General features: G+C 43.2%; 2 protein-coding genes across 8 annotated transcripts in view; one reads left to right on the top strand and one right to left on the bottom strand.

Annotated features, from left to right (window-relative positions):
- The window catches only part of SLC4A10 (solute carrier family 4 member 10), a 170801-nt gene extending 166490 nt beyond the window's left edge, over positions 1-4311 (top strand). For all 7 annotated transcript variants that reach the window (XM_053408138.1, XM_053408183.1, XM_053408147.1 and 4 more), the window contains one exon: positions 264-4311. In XM_053408138.1, coding sequence (XP_053264113.1) covers positions 264-330 — 67 coding nt within the window. In that variant the 3' untranslated portion in view covers positions 331-4311. The remainder of the gene's footprint in view (positions 1-263) is intronic.
- A 2117-nt stretch (positions 4312-6428) lies between these two features.
- Positions 6429-13561, bottom strand: part of DPP4 (dipeptidyl peptidase 4) — a 52920-nt gene continuing 45787 nt past the window's right edge. The window contains exons 24-26 of the mRNA XM_053408206.1: positions 8714-8786; positions 8404-8477; positions 6429-6974 (exon numbers count right to left, since the gene is read on the bottom strand). Coding sequence (XP_053264181.1) covers positions 6876-6974; positions 8404-8477; positions 8714-8786 — 246 coding nt within the window. The 3' untranslated portion in view covers positions 6429-6875. The remainder of the gene's footprint in view (positions 6975-8403; positions 8478-8713; positions 8787-13561) is intronic.

Raw genomic sequence — 13561 nt, forward strand, 5'->3', positions numbered from 1 at the left:
TACTTTGCCTTCCTGTTGATCTATGATGTTGGCCAGCCTTCTCCATGACCATACATGCATACCTAACAGTGGCATTTCTGCTCTCGCTCCCCCAGGCTGTACATGGCAGCATGAAAAGCTAAGGCAAACAGTATGGCTTGAGTGGTGGATCCTTCCCCAGCCCCCCCTCCATTATTTTAAAAAAGCAAATGTGATGAGTGGCACTGTGCAACAACAAGACTTTTCCTCTTTTTCTCTCCTTCCCACCCCCCCCTCCAACCTAGCACTGAAAGCCGAAAAGAGAAGAAAGCTGACTCAGGGAAAGGTGTGGACCGCGAGACTTGTCTATGACTTGCTCTTCAGTTTATTTTTATAAACAGATGTGAGGAGTGCCACAATCATAAACCTGTACGCGATTTGATCCTTTCGTTGTACAACCTGTCTTTCATCCCAAAGTAGCACTGGTAATGTAAGTAGTGCAATACGTGCTTTGGTTCGCTGTCTGCTTTTCGCCCGGGCCCTAATCTGCGCAGAAATTAACTCTAGCCAGTGAGAGAATCCTGTACCCTCCATGCTTGTGGGGCGGGGGGGGGGGAATCCAGCTGATTCAACCTATGTCATCCATTCAAGAAGTGAACAGTGTCTCCTTTCAAACTTTTCTCTCTGTCTCTCTATCTGTTGGACTGCATTTTCCTTCTTTGCCCGTGCAACATATTTTCATAGCTTCTCCATCTGAGCAGACAAACAAACTTGAAAACAGCTCCCCCCCCCAGCCCCGTCCTGTTCTTTTTATAGCTTAGCTTTCAGCCAGCTATTTGAGGAGAGATAACAAAAGAAATGTTAGCTTTGAGAGTTATTTTTAAACGAGAAATGGCTCAACCCTGCAAACTCTTTAACCAGAAGAATGAAGTCCCGCCCCTACTCCGTTAAAAGTCATGGCTTGTATGTATGTATGTATGTGTGCGTGGGTGTATGTGTGTGGGTGTGTATGCGTGTGTGACTTTCAGGATCGGACCCTATATTTGTGCAATTTTTCCTTGATTTAATACTGGATATTTAATATTTAAATTTATATGTAAAGATAAAGTAATATAATATATAAAGTTATATAGGATATCGTTAACATGCTCTCATCTTGTGGGGGGGGGGACGGGGAATGCCACATCTATCGATGTGCAATATCCATACAGTATTTGTTGTGAATGCAAGCTGTTATTACAATATCTTATACTGTACTGTACTAAATGTTGCAGTGGTTAGTCCAACAGCTGCATTGTGGTGGTAAATAATCCACTTTTTTTTCTAGCTTACTGTATTATAATTCCTTACAGAGATGGGCAGTAAGATTTCCACTCCCTCATCAAGGATGGTCTTTGGGCCATTGCTTGACACCTCTGAATACTTGCCCTTCAATTCCTATGCGATGTTAGGCACTTGTCTAGTCATAGGCAGGTATTGGGTTTATGCAGAGATAAATCCTACCTATATTTTTGCTAGGGGGTTCTTTTCATTCGGTCATCAAATGCATGCTAGTATTATTATTATTATTATTAATTTTAAAATTGCTTTTTTCTCTCCAGTAAATTCTAAACAAAAGTCTAGGCAAAGTTAAGCACTTATAAGTCATATTGATTTCAGGGGAAGAGCAAGGAGTCTGTTTAACTCTTCCGTTCATATCAACTGGACTGTAATGTGCTCCAAACTTGGCTGAATTGTCTGCCGCTGTCAGTTAACTTTGATATCATGATCCCATTGAAGTGACTGGGAGTTCTGACCCTAATTTCCAGAGGGCAGGGTTATTGGCATAAAGCCCGTTTTGCCAAAAGAAAAAAGGAACTTGGCCTTTGTTAGTTGTTTAGCTAAATTTCTATACAAAAGGCATGCATTTCCATATGTTTGGAATGAAGACGTTTTTTAAATAAAAAAATAGACTGTGTAGATTTTATTATGGTCCTAAAATTTGTATTATTAGCCAAAAAGCAAGATCAAACCCTGGGCAGGATCCATCTCCTCTCCCACATGCAGCTTCATATGCTGAGAAAGGATACCAGTAGGACTCAGTGGAGCCTACCCTTGGCCAGTTTTAGCTATTGACACAGAGAGCCAGGGGGCAGCAAGGCACCCATCCCTTGCCTTCAATGGAGTAGTCAATCACACTTCCCTTCTGTAGATCTGGCTTGCCCCCATGACTGTGTGCACAGGTACTCCTGCTGGAGTAGAATGTGGACAGGGCAGAGCAGACTGTCTGCATCTTTATAAAACTAGGTAACTGGCCATCCCACTGTGCTTCTCTGGGAGAGAAGGGTAGAGTGGGCTGCGGGCAAGGGTGGGAGAAGGTGGAATAAAAGCGGGACAGTATTATAGATATCTTTTGATATGTCTTTAGTTTTTAACAGGCTTGTGGTTTTTGTTGTTGTTTTTGTTGGAGGGGTGCTGATTGGTTATTCCACGCAAAATCAGATCTTATAAATGCACCAGTGCTTTTGAATACCAGGAACAAATTCCTTTGGGCTTTCCGTGTCGAGGGAATTGCTGCAGATCTCAGAAAGGATGCTTTTTGTACCTTCAAAGTTGCCTAACCTAATCCTTAGCTGGGTTCTGCAGACATGTGCATGGCTCTACACAGCTTGTAGCAGCAGAACTATAGTGGGAATTCTGTGCAAGATTAGTGGGGAGTGAAAATCCCTTGAAGACCCCATTCAGCTTGTACTGCACTCAAAGCTCTTGCACATGTGAAACCAGGCTCTTCTACGAAGTGTATTGGCAGCTCACATGGGCCAGAGCTCATTCACGTGTGCAGAAGACTGTGTCTTTCTCTCATCTGGTTGGTGAATTTCATGGCCTTGTGTGTGTGTGTGCATGTGTGCACAAGCAGGCAACAAATTCCCAGAGCCGAATGGAACATGGTTCCGTTTTATGAAGGCAACTTGGAAATGGCTTTAACCCTAACTTGTTGCTTACCTGGTGGTGTTAGACTTAAACTCCCATCAGCCCCAGGCAGTGTAGCCAAATGGTCTGGAATGGTGGGACTTACAGCCCACCATTTGAAGGGTTCCCATTTCTCCACATCTGATCCACGCAAGTTTGCTTATGGGATGCTTCAGCCCATGCTAGCTGCCGCTGGTTCATCAGATGACAAAAACTGGTCCCCTGGATGGCACCTGTAGGGAGTACTAGGGAGTGCTGAAGAAAATAATCCCAGTCCTTTGGTAGAGTACACTTTTCTAATGGAGTTTTTTTTACCTAGTCATCTCGGTGAGGTAGAACAGATAGCATTATTCCTGCTGTAAATGCAGAGCTAAAGGTTAAGGGGACATCGACAACTGCCATCCACGTGGAGGTAGCAGACAGGATTTGCATGGAACACCAGCCCCGGGGGGTTAACATGGCACAAACAACAGCAATGTTGCATCTGGAAAGAGGTCTATAGTTTGTCAGTGCACACTTGGGCAAGCAAGCACCTGCACAGGCAGCAAACCACAGCACCAGTGGAAACTGAAGAGGGTCATCTTCGGCAGGGCCTGAGAAATGCACCACACGCATCTGCACAAGCTGTCATGGTTCAATGACTGCAGAGTGTGAATCTGGGCTTTCCATCTCCATATGCCTTCTACTTCAAACAGTAACATTACGCCAGCTGCTCTTGTGCCAAAATTAGGCTAAATCAGATGGACATAACAGAAAGCATTGCTTCTAATGCTATTTTTGGACTGCAGCTTGTTCTCTTATCAGATTCTGCTTAGCATAATCCAATTTCATATGATGCAAATTGTGCTACTTCCCCCCCACAGCCCAAACAAAAGTTTAGTTTAATACAATTGTATGTGTAAATTTAGAGAAGCTACATTAAGAATAAAGTGTTTTGTTACTGTAGTTGTAGCAATCCAGTTGTGGTGAGGTGAGTCTAGCATAGCAAGGCAACACAATTTGTTCCTGGACAGAGACTGCTGGTGTTTTTAATAAGTTGCTGATCAAAGGAAAATCAGAAATTTCATCTGAATAGTTTCCTTGATACTAATAAATCAGCGTATTTAATGGCATTCTTCATTTTTCGTTCAGCATTTTTGAGCTTGGTTTTTTTTAATTATTATTTACATATTCTGTTTTTGTGTGAATTTTGCTATTCCATTCTGAAATCACACAAAGAAGTAATAATAAAATGCAAATGGTAGTGTTCTATTTACTTTTAATTTCATATTTCCTGGTCACAACTGCTGAATTTCTTGGATGTAATTTATTACAAAAGTTTAAGTAAAGTGTATATGTGAATAGAATTACTTGTGTTTTTCACATCTTAAGAGCTGTTACATGGAAATAAAATATTTATCCTAACTATTCTCCATGGTTGTATTTATGATGCTTGCTGCTTTTTACCCACTGTGCAGGCAGAGTACAGTTATCCTGATCTAGTGAAAGCAAGCCATGAATGGAAAAAGGTATGGGTCTGCCTTGTGTTCACCACAGTTTGTTCTTTAAAATCCAGGCATCCAAATGCAAGTTTATTATGGGAATATAGCTAGTATAGAAAATACCATATGCTACTGATCTTCCCCCACCCTTGGCTTAATAGAGACTGACAGAAAGAAAAGCTAGATGTTAAATTCATCATTGCTGGCTTTATTTAATGTTATATTATAAGGATGCATTGTCTTCTGTGCTGTGTCTCCCCAGAGCTTTGGTTTTTCTTCTCGGTGCCAGGGTTCCCTCACCTCCCATTCTTGCCTGTTTTGAATTACACCTAATATCACTAAAGTAACAAATAGGAACTGTCACAATTACAGAATGTCCTTAATATTTTACTGCATTAGCAATCTCGCAATTAGTAGAAAAGTTAATCAATCTGATGGCTAACTTCCAATAAAACACACAAGAAATAGCCCCATGTATCACAAATATGACTTTATTACATTTAAGACCTGCACACTCATGGAATTGTGTCGACAATTTACCTTGCATATAAAATGGGGAAAAACCATGGCACATTGGCTAATAGTGGTATGAAGTTTCACAAAACTCAAGCCCTGCTGTTATCAAGAAGATGGCTACCCAGAATACTGCTCTTGGTAAAATCACTTGCATAGTCGTGTTTTCAAAATCTAAGGCACATATAGGTATGATCACATTTTTGTTGCAATGAGTTGGTCCTCTGGAAAAAATGATGCTGATGGTACTTAAAACAATTGGATGGGAGCTCTTCTTTATAAATAAGCACTTGTTCCTGATTCTCAAAAGTGTTCTGCCACCGCCAACTTGCGGGATCTGGCTTCATTCACTAGAAAAGAGGTGTAAGGAACAGGTGAGCCACTCCTGGGTCTGAATGCAGGAGGGGCAGCCTGAGTAGCTGGCAACAATTCCATTTTTAGAGGGTTGTTACCAAATGATGGCAGTTTATAAATTTATATACTACTAAGTATGGCAAAATGTCTAAGAGGTTTTTTTAAAAATAAAAAAAAAGTTCTGGAAGAAGCACCATGAGGTGGTGCTGATTCTAGATTATTTGTGTGCCTTAAAAGTTCTGAGTTTCCATCAAATATCTCAGCTTTGAAATTACTGACTCCAGTCTTGACATTAGTGAAACACAGACAGACACCCTGTTATATTTACTTGTGGGTATATACCGCATTTTTCGCTCTATAAATTTTTCCCCTCCAAAAATTAAGGGGAAATGTGTGCGCATCCTATGGAGCAAATGCAGGCTCCTTGGCTTCAGCGATAGCAACGCGAAGCCTCCGAAGTGCAGATGGAGTGCTCCCTCCACGCTCCGCATTTCCGCTTTTGCTGAAGCCTGGAGAGCGAGAGGGGTCGATGCGCACCAACCCCTCTTGCTCTCCAGGCTTCAGGGATAGCTGCCTGAAGCCTTCGGAGCACAGCGCGAGTTCCCGCTGCGCTCCGCAGGTTTCGGGTTCCTTTTGCTGAAGCCGTGAGAGCTGCGCAGCACCCCTTCAGCCAAGCGGGAGGAGAAATGGAAGGGGCTCCGTTTCTCATGCCACTTCGCTGAAGGGGCGCTGAGCAAAGAGGGGGAAATTTTTTTTTCTTGTTCTCCCCCTCTAAAACAAGGTACGTCCTATGGCCCACTGCGCGTCCTATAGAGCAAAAAATACAGTACTTCCTTGGCTTTTAAAGGCGTTAACAGAAACTTGGGGGGGGGGAGTACTGGGGAAACTGAGCAGTTAAAGGATTCCAAAACCCTTTTCCCAGCATCTATTATCAACTTTAAAAAAGCCAGAGAGATCCTGAAAACAGATCCACATTTTATCTGCTTTCTGCCCTTCCTGACAGTTGGCTGCAAATCAACAGAATGTTTACACAAAGGTTTGCAGCTCAGGTTCAGACAAGTATTCTCACTTTCAGTGTCCTCCGTATAAAACCTAAATCCTATCTGCTGGAATGATCATTTAATGCTAAAGTTACTGTGTATGACAATCAAGCAGAAATTCAAGTATTGCCTCCCCTCCCCCTTCTCCTATTGCAATGAAATAATGTGTAAATCCAATTTAATCTGATTCAAAAGAGCAACAGTCACTTAAAAAGAAACAATGAGACTACAGCACTTCCAACAGTTCTGGCACACATGCCTTGTGCCCTGAGCTTTGCACAAGGGAAACTCTTGCTCCCCTCACTGACTAATTGAAACACAGAGAAGGGAGTGGGGGGAGGTCAGGTCAGCTCTTGCTTGTGTGACAAGAGACCTGCAGATCTTTTGTTCATATTCAATGGACTGTGGTAAAAAGGAATTGCAAAAATGCTTATCTCATTCAAGTATCCATAGAAATCAAATTTTACTGTCTTAAGTTCAATGGAAGACAAAGAGGAAAGTGCTCTTGTTTCCCACCTACCCCAGAAATAACTTCACAAACCGGTTATCAGCGTGAGCAAAGCAAAGTGGCTTCCCAGTCTTATGACAGCGCAAAACACTGCTTGATGAAGTGGGTCATATGGGTGTAAATATGGTTATGGGCCAATCCTCCAATGCCATGATCTTTATCTGTATACCACTGGAGAGAGAGAGAAAGATATGGTATGAAACACAATTTATGCAACGCTGCAATAGGTTTCTGTTGATGCTGCTGCTCTTACTTCTATTTCCAAACCCCCACCCCCCCTCCCCGAGCCTTATGATCAGAGCAGAAAATACATTTCACAATACGGCATAAAATAGGCTACCAGTTTCAGATGGATAAACAGAGATGATGCTTATGTTGGTTCTGAAACCAAATGGCAAAATTCCTTTCAAGGTTACAGTGAAATTACTTGAAATGTTAAAGTTGGTCAAATGCCCTGTGTGTCTGGGCTAAGCGTGCTTAAATCCAGTCTGACTTAACGAAATTGTGCCCATTATTAAGGATATCGTTCACCTTGCCACTGGCTTCCGTAGGATGTGGATTACATTGTTTTCTTGCAGATCTGACTTCCCAGTTGGTTTTAACATGACTATTCTAGCATAATGTTTTGAAGAAAAGTTAGTTTAATTGGTTATGAGTGAATGGATATGCCAGTTCTCACTCTCAGGAGGCTGGAAGACTGAAAATAAAGTAGCAGGTTCCCTCCTCAAAGAAAGAAAGAAAGAAAGAAAGAAAGAAAGAAAGAGGACAAAAGTCCCCATAAGTCAAAGTGGGTTTTCTTCCTGGTACCTGGAAATAGTAACTGCTGGCTAGGAACACTCAGTAATGGAGGAAGGGAATTCAAAAGAAGATTTCCCCTTTTAACAACAAAAAGCTTGCCTCCTCGTTTTGTGAGAACAAAGCTCAGGGGAGGCCTATCAATGAGACAAAGCAAAGCCATTTGCTTCAGACAGCAGATCCGTTGCCTCCCCACCTCCACTGCTGCCAGGGCCCACCTTGCCACTGTGTCCTCGCCACTGCACTATGGCAGCAGCATAGGCAGAGCTGCAGGTAATGCTACAGTTACAGTGGCAGGGCCAGCGGCAGCATGGGTACAACAGTGGGGGCAGGAGACCTGGATCTGTGGGGGGGGGGCAGGGCTGGCATTGGAGCATTTTGCCTACAGCGGCAAAATATCTCAGGCGAGCCCTAATAATGCTACATCATGGTGCATTGTTGTTTCTAGGAAATCCCATTGTGGGGAAGAATATGGGTGCCCCCATGTATTCCAATTTAGTTCAGGGTGAGTAGTTCAATACACGCTTTGTAAACACAAGTTGCCTTTTCTCTTGGCTGCCCCATACAGTGGTACCTCGGGTTACAAACACTTCGGGTTACAGACTCCGCTAACCCGGAAGTAGTACCTCGGGTTAAGAACTTTACCTCAGGATGACAACAGAGCTAAAGTGGTACCTCAGGTTAAGAACGGTTTCAGGTTAAGAACGGCCCTCTGGAATGAATTAGTTCATAACCAGAGGTACCACTGTAGTTTAGAATGCAAACAGTATGCCTAGCAAGCATCTTAGGAATGCTTAACACGTACCATTGCTTGGAAATCCACCTGTGCATCAACCAGCGCTTTTGAAATCTGGGCTGATTGTTGAAAGTGAACATTATCTGGGAATGACAGAGAAAATACCACAGATAAATTCAAAATATCATCTGCTAAGCCATAGAGCAGGGAACCCAATGACCAGAGCTGGACCACAGCTCTCCAGCCCCGCTAATAAACATGCACAAACAGAACTGTCCTTAAGGTTGTATTATTATGCTGCCCCATTGTGCTTCTGATTTGTCAGGAGCAGAACTACAAATGTATGATATATAATGATATTGAATTAAGAGCAGCTCACCATCTGCTGTTCCGTGGATCAGGAGGTACTCAACTTTTCGGAACTCTTCAGCTCTTGCCATAACTGTGGAATTCTAAAACAAACAACCAGAAGTTTCAGTTGTAGTCTGCTTTTGAGTGTTTCTAAGGGCTAGATGGCACCCTCTCATTCCATGGATAGAATCCAACAGGACTAGTAGCAGAGTCTTAACAATGGTACCGAGACAGTATCTTCCACAGGATCTTCACCTGGGGACAGCAGGCTAGCTTACAGTTCCTAGGGGGAAAACAGGGGGCTGATGTCCGGCCCTCCACATCTGCCACCTGAGGCAGCTGTCTCACTTTGCCTAACGGTAGGGTGGCCCTGATGCAGACCTGCATACAGTGGTACCTCTGCTTACGTATTCCTCTGGTTAGGTAAACTTTGGGATATGTAAGTGGCAAACCCGGAAGTATATCTGTACATACGCAGAAGCACTCTACCGCCATGCGTGTGTGCGCAGAAGTGGCCTCTCTGGTTGTGAAAACCTTGGGATCCGGCTGGACCTCCAGAACAGATCCTGTCCGCAACCAGAGATACCACTGTGTAAGAAATGGTACATGGCATGAGAAACAAAAATCATCACATCCTCCAGCAGATTCCCTCCACACCTGCTGTTAGCATTAAAATGGGCCACCAAGTGCCTGAATTCACTTGTCACAGCCTATTCTAGGATCTGCTGTTGGGCTGGAAATCATACACCTGAATCTCCAGTGATCCGCCTGCTGAGCTTGATGGCACCAATCCCCCTGTCAAAGGGGAAAGAGCAAATATGGAATCTATCCCCAAAGCTAAAAGCCAGTGATGTCAAAGCAGGGTATGCTGACCATCTCTTCAGTGTGGCATGTGCCCTCTTTCCAGAAATCGGAAATGCAGGCTGCTGCCAGAGATACATAAGCACATCATTCATTCTCTCATGTTGCACTGAGTATCTCTGAAAAAAACGAGGTATTACGCAGGTGTTTTTGCACTGCCTTCCCATATGGTTCCCTGATGGTCCCTCGTGTGGACTTAGTGAAGCTGTGCATCATTGCTTTGGATGGGAAATGATGCAGTAATCTAGAGCATCTAAGCCAAAATAACAATAATAAAATAATAAAAACACGTGCAAACAACTATTCAGTCTCTGACCTCGTTTTTTCTCACTTCTTGGCAGTCAGCAAACTCTTGTATAGATAGCTCCCAAAAATCAAGTAACACAAAAATTCAGTCACCATTCCCAGGTGTTAGTCATTAAGCAGAACATGAGGAGTTTAAGACAGTGTTTGTTTATGGAATAAACTACACCATAGTTACAAGAAGGGAACTGAGCTCCATGCTCCCAACCAAGAGTTACAAGGGATACAAGTGAAATAGAATCTTTTGTAGGGAAAAATCTTGTTGCATGGTTATATAGTTTGCATGAACCCAAGTGCAGAAATTCTCTGCTGCCCTTTGCTACACTTTAGTTGTAAGGCCACTGCAAGGGGAACTGGCTTTGTGAAAAGATCACACAGCAGTCAACATTTTATCAGCACTCAACAAACAAGTTAACATTTGGCTGGAATCTGAAGGTCTCTCTCCCTTCGGCATATTTCTTGGATAATAGAACAAATGTCATATCAGTACAAGATGGCATATTTACAAAATTGTACCCTGTTTTGCATAACCTAATGATGCAGCAGTTCTTGAGGACTGAACATTTCAAATCTGCTAGCAGAAGATTGCCAAATCTATGACTGCTTCAAATACTTGCCAACAGCATTTCAAATTCAGAGAGAGCTGCAAAACAACCTCTTTCACAAGTTTAACAGTCCCCCCTGGTGCACGCTCTCCTGGTAGCCTATGACATCACCATCTCCTCCCCTCCCCAAATCATCAGCTTTGTCTCCCCCTCCCCTCCAGCTCTTAACATGTCAGTCCAGTTTCCTTCAGGCATTCTCTTGTTTCTGGGGTGGTGCACACAGTTTTTACTGTTTTTGGTGTCCTTCCTTGCTTTTTCTGCACAGCACCGCAACTGACCTTTCTCATCACCTTCCTCTCCTTTACAAAGCTGTTGAATGTGGACAGGGCTGCAATTTAGGATTAACCTCCTTAGGCACATGCAAGCCTCTGGATACATACAAAATATCAGGCCTTATTACTGCTGGTGTTTCAGCACAAGTGCGGTTTTTTGTGCGTTAAGGAGGGTAAGCATCCTGTTAAGATTAACAGCAAGCCTGCTCTTCTCCTAGGGCTGGTTCACACATGTTTTGTCATCTGATAACTGCCATATCAAGCTATGACTTGCACATGCAAAAAGGCCATCTCAGATAATCACACCACAGACAGAATTGTCACAACACCCTACATTTTCTCAAAACAAGAATGGCTTCCAATGGAAGTTCACACACTCAGTGGCCAGGCATCAAGTGCATGTTAATCAAGTAATGCACATGCATGTGTGAACCAGGTCCCAGATCAGGTTTCTAGGCTATATTCTACCTCCACCTCTCAATAACAGTTGCTGGCTATCACAGGTAGGGAGGATGCTGTTACACTCGGGTTCTGTTCTCTGGCTTCGCATGGGCAGCTGGTTGGCTACTTCGGGAACAGTGTTGGAGTAGACAGACATTTGGCCTGATCCAGTAGGGGGCTCTTATTACGTTCCTTCCCAACCTGGTGCCCTCCAGGTGTTTTAGACAACTCCCATCAGCTGCAGCCAACCTGACCACTGGACAGGGATGATGGTAGTTGTAGTAGTTCCAACAACATCTGGAGGACACCAGCTTAGGGGAGATTGCCTGAAGATGCCCTCGCGTATTCATCTAAGCAGAGAACCCATTTAACAACAACACAGAGGTAGTTTACTGCTGGTTGCTGAGAGGGAAAGTGATACCTTCACAGAAAAAAATTCTGCCTCTGTAACTATTAGATTACAAGAACCATACCATTATAACACAACTTAAAACTGTACTTGTTTAGTTCAGCCCAATGTGTATACTCTCAAAACTGGCTTAATGGGGAGGGGGGAAACCCCAGGTGAGGGCACATACAGTCAAAACTGACTAAGCTTCTTCTGGCACTGATACTGCCTCACCAGCACCAGCTTCAAGTTACTACTTGTTGGGTTTAGTTTGATAACTGAAGAGAAGGTTGATATATGGCCAAGGCTGGGGGCTAGGAGTAGCAGTGGGAAGAATAAAAGACAAGCTTATCACTTGGATCCATTTTCTTTCCTGAATTCAAGAATGACTGTATACAAAACTGAAATTTGGCATTCCTTGATTTTTGTTCTTTTGTTCTTCTTCTGAACACTTATACAGGTCTTACATTTTATGCTGTGGCTTGATTTAAAAAAAGAATACATGAAAATAAATTCGACTAGACCAGGCATCCCCAACCTGTGGCCCTCCAGATGTTTTGGCCTACAACTTCCATTATCCCTAGCTAACAGGACCAGTGGTCAGGGATGATGGGCATTGTAGTCCAAAACATCTGGAGGGCTGAAGGTTGGGGGTGCCTGGACTAGACTGACACCCTACAGCACACTTCCTCAGTTAATTTAGGTTCCAAGAGAACTGGTATTGCTGTTGTCACAGGCTTTAATTTTTTATTTTTTTATTTTTAAAAAGGTCAAACTTTTGCCTTGCTGGTGTTCCTTGCACTGGCATCCAGTCCAGTCCCATTCCCTGGCAGTTTACAACTGTGGATTAAGAGCCCTGACTCTTTAGTTCAGCTATGCAAGGACCAGATCCTATTTCCACTCCCAGTACCTTGCCATTGCTGAACTGCTACTTCCCCACACCACATCCTTCTTCATTGAATCCTATGGATCTTGTGGAAAGCCAAGAGCAAATGAGATGGCCAGGTAAAATAACCCCAGGTGAGTCTTTTTTACCTCTCTAGTATGGTTAGCTGCAGCAACTAAAGTGTAACTGTGCTACAATTAATCCATCTTACTGGACTCTTCCTTGATCGCTTTTAGAAGGAACTGCCACCTAAAAAACCGTGTTTGACTGATTTATCGATTCACCCATCCCTAGCCAATCTTGTTTACTCTTTACTTCTCATTTTTCTGTTCTTAAATTTGATGCTGTGCATTGGTCTGCCATATATATATAGAGAGGGGGGGGGGACAGTCCTCGTGAAAATTTATCAGTATTTTTGTGTGAGTTTCTCTTCATACACACATTTTGCCCAATGCACACATTATTCCCCCAAAGCAGTTTCCCCTTAATATAATGTGTTTTTGTTTGCCATTTTCACAAATAAATGCATTTTCATGCACCGTTTACCCTAGTATATGCATTTTGGAACTCATTACTTCTCTGGAGAACCACATTGCAAAATTTAAGGAAGGGCAAATTTCAAAAGGTGGCTATGTTTTGGGTTGCTTGTTGTTTGAACTGAATCAAATTTACCCGCATGTTTCATTCTTGAATAGAGGAGGGATATAGTCCTAAACATGGTGACCTGCTTAGCTGGAGAGGGAGGCGGAAACATGGTTATCGTAGAACAAAGATATTGGGGGTCATGGAGGAGAAGACAGAAATCCACCCTAGTTAACTTCTTATGCCAAGAAGAGTCCTTCCCCCTCCCACTTGACTCTTGTAACATGAGTTGAACAAAGTGCAGTGAAACAGTCAAATCAGTATATGTACCCCTCCCTCCTCCTAGTTTGCAGCCTCTCCAATTTAATCCTCTGAGTAACACATTGGAAACCTTTAGCTCTTTGGTACTGGCAGTTTCAACGTGGACACTGCCAGCAATAGATGCCGCGCCAAGAAAACTCGACTCCTGGCAGAAAAGGATTATACAGTCCTCTGGTGCCATCTGTGCCGTGAAGTTGCAGAGTGACATTGTGCACCC

The sequence above is a fragment of the Podarcis raffonei genome, chromosome 1 (genome assembly GCF_027172205.1).
Source record: "Podarcis raffonei isolate rPodRaf1 chromosome 1, rPodRaf1.pri, whole genome shotgun sequence".
Taxonomy (NCBI): domain Eukaryota; kingdom Metazoa; phylum Chordata; class Lepidosauria; order Squamata; family Lacertidae; genus Podarcis; species Podarcis raffonei.